This window comes from Giraffa tippelskirchi, chromosome 5 (genome assembly GCF_054371585.1).
Source record: "Giraffa tippelskirchi isolate mGirTip1 chromosome 5, T2T-mGirTip1v1.2.pri, whole genome shotgun sequence".
Classification (NCBI taxonomy): Eukaryota; Metazoa; Chordata; class Mammalia; order Artiodactyla; family Giraffidae; genus Giraffa; species Giraffa tippelskirchi.
Window position 1 is genome coordinate 134,843,726 of NC_137279.1, and position 10,702 is coordinate 134,854,427.

General features: G+C 36.0%; 1 protein-coding gene across 1 annotated transcript in view; it reads left to right on the forward strand.

Annotated features, from left to right (window-relative positions):
- COL24A1 (collagen type XXIV alpha 1 chain) overlaps positions 1 to 10,702 on the forward strand; it is a 441,974-nt gene that overhangs the window by 170,958 nt on the left and 260,314 nt on the right. Inside the window, exons 14-16 of the mRNA XM_081490017.1 lie at positions 388 to 441; positions 1,626 to 1,670; positions 8,769 to 8,822. Coding sequence (XP_081346143.1) covers positions 388 to 441; positions 1,626 to 1,670; positions 8,769 to 8,822 — 153 coding nt within the window. The remainder of the gene's footprint in view (positions 1 to 387; positions 442 to 1,625; positions 1,671 to 8,768; positions 8,823 to 10,702) is intronic.

Below are 10,702 nucleotides of genomic sequence, written 5' to 3' on the forward strand. Positions count from 1 at the left end.
CAGCCCTGAGCACCCTGTATCATGCGTCGAACCTGGACTGGCGATTCGTTTCACATGTGATAATTTACATGCTTCAATGCCATTCTCCCATATCATCCCACCCTCGCCCTCTTCCATAGAGTCCATAATACTGTTCTATTTATCTGTGTCTCTTTTCATGTCTCACATATAGAGTTATCTTTACCGATTAACTAAATATCATATATATGTGTTTGTATACTGTATAAATAGATGACTTCAGTCAGATAAGCAATGTGCAGGACTCTTCATATTTTTATATGGAAAAAACATTCTTTCCAAACTTGGGTGTTATGAATACACCAAGTTTGCTTTCTTGGGCTTCTTTGGACTTTGCTGTATTTTTTATTATTTTGTTTTTCATTTTAGGGAATTCCAGGATTCACTGGTAATATTGGTTCACGTGGTTACCCTGGCAGGCAGGTGAGGTAACTATATTTAAACTTTTCTTTTTATGTCTCTCTTGGTTAATGCATTGTATGTCCCAATTTCAAGAGTTAATGTTCAAATGATAATGGGTTTATTTTATTAAATAATGAATTACTCATAGCAAAATAATTCCAAAAAATTCTAATATCAAAATTGTAAAAATTCTTCAAAAATTTTATTGCAGAAAATTTTACTTAAAATGAGAGTGAGATTTTAAAACAAATTTAATATGATATTCAATGGAACTTTTTCAATTAAAATGGCCCAGTAGGCTAATAAAATGTTAAACAACATTACTACTGATTTTACAATATTACCACTGACTAAAAGGAAGTAATGATATGAGTTAAGACTCTTTGATATGCAACATTTTTTAATAATACAATATAAACACTTGGGACACAGTTGCCAGTGCTACATATACCACTATCTGAATACTTTTTATGTAAATTGGATTCAAGTCTTTGTATACTGTTTTGAAAATTCATTTTAATCATTTCATATTTATTTCCCTCTGATTTCTTTCTCTAGCTATTTCATATAGGCTAATAAGAGAAAAAAATTTCTTTCTTAGGCTTTCATTAATTTCTTGCTCTTGAAATTGTTCATTTAGCATACTAGAAAACTATATTTATATAAAATATCTTTTTTATTCTCTAGAATTAGGGAATTGAAAATGCCAAAAGATAATCTAGTGTTAATAAAATTCCATTTTTAAGCCTTTAAAGTATGTGGAGGGTATTACATGAGTCTTACCACCAAGTAATGTTTTGTGTTTATCTGAAAAATATATAAATACTTAAACATATGGAAATTGATCTGAAGTTTAAAAATGTACTTATTTTTTAAAGTAGCAATATACTTTAGATAAGGAAATTACAAGTGTTCTAAAAGAACAGGGTTTTCCAATGAGAAATAACTTAAATAATTGTGTCTGACAGTTGTGTTAATCTACTTTATTTAGGTATCTAAAATATAGTTGTGTATAGATTATATACAATGGCTTTTTTGGTTCTGAAATTCTAAAATCCCTAAAATGTATGTGGTCTTCATTAAGTATACAGTTCTGAAGTTTATACTTGTAAAAACGATACCTTTTATTTGCCCCTTTTTATTAATTATCAACAACTCTTTAAAAAGTACTAGAGTATGATGGTGATGTCTTTTGTTTGCACTAGGGTTTAGCTGGACCAGATGGTAATCCAGGACCTAAAGGTGCACGAGTGAGTAAGCATTTTCATCGTTTTGTTAAGTATGCTTGAGTGTAAGCAGAATGACATATACAAAATACTTATTTTCACACTTCCACACTTCCATTACTTTGAATGTAATGCGTGTTTAGCCTGGAAAGAAGTATACTTATTTAATATACATCTTTATTGTTAAGGCCACAGAGAGCAGTCTTACAGTGGTAGTTTTTGCATCATTCTTTGATAGCTCCTACATATATATTATTTATATTATTTTTCTAGCCCCTTGCAAAATGGTATGTTATACCATTTCTGGTATGTTAGAAATACACTCTATAAGCATTTGTAGTATTTTTTGTATGTGACTGTATATAGACTTAAGAAGTCATGATGAAAGAAATATGAAGAGACAAAAAAATTCCTATATCAAGGCTGAAGTAATAATACAAAAACTATCTGGACTAAAGAAATAGCTGCAAGAAAGAAACTTACATGTTCAAGAACATACTTTTGCACTTCTAACCATTAAAGGAGTTGTTAACCACTTTTAATCATAAAGGAAGTAAAACAAAAAAATTACTGTGAAGTGTTATGTAGTGTGCCACAAACAAAAATCAAAGCTGATTCTAGGAAGAATTTATAAAACTAAATTTTTTTTAAATTGTCTGTTTAATAGCCAGTTATTTTCCAGAATCTGTATCTTCCTTATATTACCTAAAATAACTTTTAGAAATAAGGAAAACAAAAAATATTTAAACAGTATGTGCTGTTGTTGTTGTTATTTAGTCACTAAGTCATGCCCAACTCTTTGCAAACCCATGAACTGCAGCACACTAGGCTCCCCTGTTCTTCACTATCTCCTGGAGTTTGCTCAAACTCATGTCCATTGAGTCAGTGATGCCATCCAACCATCTCATCCTCTGTCACCCTTGTCTCCTCTTGCTCTCAATCTTTCTTAGCATCAAGGTCTTTTCCAAGGAGTTGACTCTTTGCATCAAGTGGCCAAATTTTTGGAGCTTCAACTTCAGCATCAATCCTTCCAATGAATAATCAGGGTTGATTTCCTTTAGGATTGACTGGTTTGATCTCCTTGCTGTCGAAGGGACTCTCAAGAGTCTTTTCCAGCACCACAGTTTGAAAGCAGCAATTCTTTATTGCTCTGCCTTCTTTATGGTCCAGCTCTCACATCCGTACATGACTCCTGGAAATACCATAGCTTTGACTAGATGGACCTTTGTCAGCAAAGTGATGTCTCTGCTTTTTAGTACACTGTCTAGGTTGGTCACAGGTTTTCTTCAAAGGAGCCAAGTGTCTTTTAATTTTGTGGCTGCAGTCACCATTCATAGTGATTTTGGAACCCAAGAAAAGAAAATTTGTCACTATTTCCCCTTTTCTCCATCTATTTACTATGAAGTGATGGGACAATGATGCCATGATCTACGTTTTTTGACTACTATGTGTTAAGCCACCTTTTTACTCTCCTATTTCCGCTTCATCAAGAGGCTCTTTAGTTCCTCTTTGCTCTCTGCCATGAAATTAGTATCATCTGCATATCTGAGGTTGTTGATATTTCTCCCAGTAATCTTGTTTCCAGCTTGTGATTCATTCAGCCCAGCTGTACTCCTTTCCCAATTTTGAACCAGTCCATTGTTCCATGTCCAGTTCTAACTGTTGCATCTTGTCCTGCATACAGCTTCTCAGGAGAGAGAGAACGTGGTCTGGTGTTCCTGTCTCTTTAAGAATTTTCCATAGTTTGTTGTGATCCACACAGTCAGAGGCTTTAGTATAGTCTATGAAGCAGAAGTAGATGTTTTTCTGGAATTCCCTTGCTTTCTCTATGATCCAGCTGGTGTTGGCAATTTGATCTCTGGCTCCTCTGCCTTTTTTAAACACACGTTGGAACATCTGGAAATTCATGGTTCACATTACTGCAGAAGCCTAGCTGAAGGATTTTGAACATTACTTTGCTAGCATGTGAAATGAGTGCAATTGTACAGTAGTTTGAACATTTTTTGACATTGCCTTCCTTTGGAATTGGAATGAATAACTGATCTTTTCCAGTCCTGTGCCCACTGCTGAGTTTTCCAAATCTGTTGGCATATTGAGTGAAACACTTTAACGGCATCATCTTTTAGAATTTGAAATAGTTCATTTGGAATTCCATCACCTCCACTAGCTTCATTCGTAGTGATATTTCCTAGGGCCACTTGACTTCACATTCCAGGGTATCTGGCTCTAGGTGAGTGACCACACCATTTTGTGGTTATCTGGGTCATTGCTGCTGGTGCTGCTAAGTCGCTTCAGTTGTGTCTGACTCTGTGCATCCCCATAGACAGCAGCCCACCAGGCTCCTCCGTCCCTGGGATTCTCCAGGCAAGAATACTGGAGTGGGTTGCCATTTCCTTCTCCAATGCATGCATGCATGCTAAGTTGCTTCAGTCATGTCCAACTCTATGCGAGCCTGTGTTCTCTGCAACTCCGCATTCAGTTGGGTATATATTTCCCTTTCTCTTCTCTTCTTTTCTCAGCTGTTTGTAAGGCCTCTTCAGACCACCATTTTGCCTTTTTGCATTTCTTTTTCTTGGGGATGGTTTTGATCACCACCTGAACAATGTTGCAAACCTCTGTCTGTAGTTGTTCTGGCTCCGTCTACTAGATCTAATCCCTTGATTCTGTTTGTCACCTCCACTGTATATTCATAAAGTGTTTGATTTAGGTCATACCTGAATGGTCTAGTGGTTTTCCCTACTTTCTTCAATTTAAGTCTGTATTTGCAATAAAGAGCGCATGATCTGAGCCACAGTCATTCCCAGGTTTTGCTTTTTCTGTGTCTAGTTTCTCCATATTCAGCTGCAAAGAATATAATCAATCTGATTTCGATATTCACCATCCGATAACATCTATGTATAGGGTTGTCTCTTGTATTGTTGGAAGAGAGCTTGCCTGTTACTCCATGTGTCTCTTGGCTTCCTGTTTTTGCATTCCAGTCCCCTATGATGAAAAGGACATCATTTTTTCTGTTAGTTCTAGAAGGTCTTGTAGGTCTTCATAGAACTGTTCCACTTCAGCTTCTTTGGCATTAGTGGTTGGAGCATAGACTTGGATTACTGTGATGTTGAATGGTTTGCCTTGGGTATGAACAGAGATCATTCTGTCGTTTTTAAGACTGCACCCAAGTACTGCATTTCAGACTCTCTTTTTGACTATGAGGGCTTCTCCATTTCTTCTAAGGTATTCTTACCCACAGTAGAAGATATAATGGTCGTTTGAATGAAATTTGCCCATTCTCGCCCATTTAAGTTCACTGATTCCTAGAATGTCAATGTTCACTCTTGCCATCTCCTACTTGACCACATCCAGCTTACCTTGATTTATGGGCCTAACATTCCAGGTTCCTATGCAATATTGTTCTTTACAGCATTGGACTTTACTTTAACCACCAGACATTTCCACAGCTGAGCAACATTTCTGCTTTTGCGCAGCCTCTTCATCCTTTCCGGAGCTATTTCTCTGCTCTTTCCCAGTTGCCTGTTGGACACCTACCAACCTTGGGGGCTCATCTTCTCATGTCATATATATTTGCCTTTTCATTGTGTTCATGGGGTTCTTAAGGTGAGAATACTGAATTGGTTTACCATTCACTTCTCCAGTGGAGCACGTTTTGTCAGGCCCTGACTAGGAGGTACGTGCTCTTCAGTAGCTCCATGTAGCCAGAAAACATGTGTGTTAATGTATGTGCTATAATGATGCCTTAATTTTTAAAAAATTCTAAAACATTTTCAAATATTTCATGTGCATTTTCTTCTTTAATTTTGCTATCAATCCTGTGAAGTAGGAGAACATGTATATTGTCTCCATTTTACAGATGAGAAAACAGTAAGCTGTGGAACTGACATGATTTGATCTAGTCCTAGCAGAACTCAAACCAACATCTTCTTACCTTTAGCTCTGTACTCTTCCACTATCCAGTGCTGTCTCTACCCTTGCACTAAGTGAAAATAGAATGGGGGAAAGTGATGTACATTTTATTAAAGCTGAACTGAACGCACATACTTACTTGGATTTGGAAAACAAGGAGAGATTACTGGATAAGAACATGCGCTTTGGAGTTGGACAAGAGTGCTTCCCCACCACCACCAACCCCTTGTTTACTAGCTTTGTGACTTTCGATGCCATTAATCTCTTCTGTGTCTCATTTTTCTTAACTTATTAAAAGGTGAAAATGAAACTTACCTTTAGGTGCTTATGAGAACTACCTGAGCTTAATATTGCCTACCACATGGCATGCACTTTCTCTGCAGATTTTATCATTATTATGGAATTTGGGAGTTACTTGTGTGTGTGAGCTAAAGTTGTAGACCTGTTATTTGGCGCTGTGCAGTTTTCTTTTACTACATTTTTTCATCTTGCTTCTGTGACTCCTTTAACTTTTCTAAGTTCTCCTTTGTGTCATTTTTGTATCATATTATCTATCCTTTTGTTCCTTTTTTCCCCATTTGTTTTGAAAATTACTCTCTAGGGTGTAACCCTTTTTAAGTTTTTTTATGTTTTGATGGCAACTTCATGAAAGCATTAAAAAAAAAACTAATCCTTTTCTGACTAATTTAATTGATTTAATCCTTTCATTTTCCTTTGGGAGTGAGGGAAGAGTCAGCAGAGCCATTTCTCTAGGTTTCATATTCACAGAGTCCAAATGTAAACGTTGATATTATTAATAACTACAAATGTTGTTCAAAAAATGAAATTTGTTCAAAACAAATATACACTGACAGGATTATGTTTTTTACTTAATTTGTGTCCTATTACTGGATAATACTACATGCTATATATTGTAGGTTAATATTTTTATAAATCATGTGATAAATTATCTTTTGAATGTCCCTATTGTTTAGTTGCATTTTTTGGTGTTAAAATAATTATTTTTAAAATGTAAATGCTTGAAATCATTTTGCAGCCCTGCTTTGGTATCTCTTTGTGTAATAACCGGCCAGGTATCTCAAAAAGGAGAAGTATGTAGGCCTCTCCTGATGCTTTTATTTCCCCTGATGGTGACAGAATTGCCTCTGTCACCATACAGAATTGCCTGTATTACAGGCAATTACACAATACAGAATTACACAACACAGAATTGCCTCTACAGGATATACAAACTTCAATCCAAGAAGCAAAGCCATGTGTATTAGTATTATTTTTTTTATGATCCTTGTTTTTTTATACCCTAAACTCTAGTTTAGTGGTAGTGTTTTTAGAATGATGACAAGCCCATATGATTTCTTTGTTGGATGCTGCTGACATTTTATTTCTGTTATAATTATCATAATAATTATCAAGAAACTTTTCTGAAACACCTACATAATTACGAATAGCATTGTTCCCTTTAAAATCTTTATTTCTAAAATGTTGTGCTGGTTCTGTGCAGACTGTGTTGAGTAGAGGTCTGACTTTTCAACTCCTGAATTTTCAGCTGAGTTTTTAGATAAATATACATCAGTTAGAGTGTTTGTTCTTTTTATTTATAAGCAAAATTTCAGTTGTGTATGTTAAAGCAAAAGTTAACTGTTTTTCAACTTGAGGCCATCTGTAGCTGATGATTCTGAAATACATGTAGCTTGCCATCATAATCCTAAATGTTTTGGTAATCAGAAATACTTTTGGATGCTTCATTTTTAAAGAAAGTTTCTCCATCCTCCAGATGCTTGACTTTTAAGCAAACAAATTACAGATATATTATCATTAAAGTTAAGTAGAAGGAAACCAATTATCTTTTCTTTTATTTGTTGCTTGTTCATAAAGGTGTTTTTCCTTGTCAAAGAAAAGTGTTCACCCTACCATGGTAATACCAAACATTTTTCACCCTGCATGGAATGAATGCCTTTCCTTTCCTTCAAGAATCAGCTGGAAAGTTGCCTCCTCTGTAAAGCTTTCCTAAACCTTCCCTCTAGGCAATATTGGTCATTCTGTCAGTCAAAGTTTCTGTTGTGTATTGTGTTTATCTTATCACCTGTCACATAATCATGTCACAATTATCTTATGACAGTTATTTGTCATAAGCTTCTTGGGACACTGATTTTCATATTCATTTTTATAATTCCAATTCCTGGCACACAGAGGGCACTAAAATGATGTTTTGTGCATCAGTGTCCCAGATTCATGTTCTTTCAAATATGGATCATTGCAGCAGTGTTCTAACAAGATTTCCTACATTCAGTGTTTCCTGTCTGGGGTATATTCTGTATTCTGTCAACAGCTTAATATTTTAGAGAAACAGCTTTATATCAAGTCATTACCATACTCCCTCAAAGTCCAGTAGTTTCCAGTTATCTAAAATGTAGATTCTAAAATTCTTAGCCTGAGATTTAAGGCTTTCCTTAATCTATTCTCTACACTACCATACACTTTATTCATTAAATTGATGAAACAGGTTATTATTTGCCACAGGTAAGATGTAGCTAAGATGTGGTAGTACAAAGTAGCTTGCGTTGTTATTTAGATGCACCCCTTGACCCCTTGTTTCTCAGACCAGTGGGAACCTGCATGAAGGCAGTGTGGGTCTGCTTTTCTCCAAAGCACCTTACTCATAAGAAGCTGTCAGTTAACCATTTACAAGCACTCCTGTAGTCCTCTCTGTCTTGTTTCTGCTTACTGTGGTTCTGCCTGGAGTGTTCTTGCTCTGTTAACTGCTTGTCAATATTTTACCTACTCTGTAGACCTATCTCAAGGGCCAGTCTTCTTTGAAATCTTCTTCAATTGTCTTTACATCCTGCCACATCATTGGAATGAATCTCTTCCTCCTCCATATTTCTTATTCTTGGATACCTCCTTTCTGCCTTACATTTTAGTAAATTGTATGTCTGTATTTTCTGCCCTTTGTAATATTCAGTGTAGAAAAGAACTTGGGCTTGTTGATTGTTATGAGTCTAAATTATATTTGTCTAAATTATATTTCTGACTTTTTTTTAAATGAAAAGATGGATCTGTAACTTTTAGGAAAAAAAGCAACAAGGTTATTATACTGTTAAGCCTTATAATTCATATTGCTATGAATAAATTTTAAGTATCTCTATTTAGAATTATATACTTAACAGTGACTATTTAAGTGAGATAATACAAAGATTGTTTGATTTCTTTAAGGGTTTCATTGGCTCTCCTGGAGAAGTAGGACAACTGGGACCTGAAGGAGAAAGAGTAAGTCTGTTTCCTTTAAATATTATTTCTAATGTGGTATACTTAGGGTAAAGTATAACAGTGCTGATAAACCCAGCTATCAGACAGGTAATCTTACTGAGTGAAACAAACCAGCTTTAAGAAAAATTAGATGATGTTTTCATTCTATCATGCAAAGAATTGAACTGCTGCTTATTGACCCAAAGGAGTACACAGTTAGTCCCCTACCTAGAAAAGAGTGCTGTTCTGTAACGGAGAAGGCAATGGCACCCCACTCCAGTACTCTTGCCTGGAAACTCCCATGGACGGAGGAGCCTGGTAGGCTACAGTCCATGGGGTCGCTAAGAGTCGGACACGACTGAGTGACTTCACTTTCACTTTTCCCTTTCATGCACTGGAGAAGGAAATGGCAACCCACTCCAGTATTCTTGCCTGGAGAATCCCAGGGACGGTGGAGCCTGGTGGGCTGCCATCTATGGGGTCGCACAGAGTCAGACACGACTGAAGCAACTTAGCAGCAGTAGCAGCTGTAAATATAGTTTGCTTGTAAATCCAACAGAGTTAGCCTAGGTACCCAACTAACACAATCGGCTGTATAGTACTGTACTGTAATAGGTTTATAATACATTTCACACAAATAATACATTAAAACAAACACAAAATAAAAGAGTTTTAATCTTACAGTACTGTACCTTGAAAAATATAGTTATCCAGTACAACAGCTGGTGTACAAGGACTGGCATAGAGTGAACAGGCAAGAAGAATTACTGACTGGAGGAGAGAGAAGAGGTGAGAGATGGTAGAGTTGAAGGATCATCAGCAATAGGAGATAGAGGGCAAGCTGTAGTTTCTCTCATGACTGATGTTGATGGCTTAGGTTTTGATTCCTTGCTGGAACCAGATGCACATTCACATCTTTGAAAGTTTGCAACTTGAAGGTTCATATGTATGTAGGGGACTTACTGTATACAGTTTACATTGTTAATAACTCTGCTGCTTATGATACAGTCCTTTCCAGACCTGTTGGCATGAACTTATTTCTAGTAATTGATGTAAGAAATAAACCAAAGTTATATGTTCTTGCAGAATGTCATCATCTTGGATTTAAGGATCCCAGTGACGCTGATAATCAATAGGCGCAATGTCCTATTGCTCACCTTTGAACTCTTTTTCTCAGTAGAGATATGAGATGAATATTTTTGTCAACCACTGTTCAATTGAAAATAAATGGATTACTTCAACCATAGATATCTGCTAACTTATCTGCATATACAAAAATCCCAAGCTACATAGTTCTGACAGATTTCTTAGTCTCAAGGGCTTATAAAAGTAATTATGTCTCAAGGGATTGTATCGATATGTATGCTTTAGATTGCAAGTGACAAAAAATTTCGTTTCAAACTGGCTTCAAAATGAGATTTTAAAGAAACGATAACAGCAAATGATTTATTGTAATGGTTATATATATGCAAGTCACTATGTAAATACTTCATATTAATTCATTTAATCTTGTAATACCCATTGAGATAGTATTATAATTCTCACTATAGATGAAGAAAATGAGGCACACAGAGAGATTTACCTAAGACTATACACAGATAATAGAACGAGGATTTAAACATAGATATTCTGTCTCTAAAACCTGAGTACTTGAGTACTGTGTCCTGCCACTACTTCTTATGACCGGAAACACACAGGTTAGGTGGAATCTAGGCACAGTGTGATCCTGTGAGCACAGTGAGATCATCATTTTCTCCACTTCGCCTTAACCAAAGTTGGCTTTATCATAAGACTGATTTCTCATATGATTGCAAGATTCCCAATGCAAGGGCTAAATATGCCTTTGTTTATGTCCAGTCAGAGAAACAGGGAGACAGGTGGTAATTGTCTGCTGGGTACAG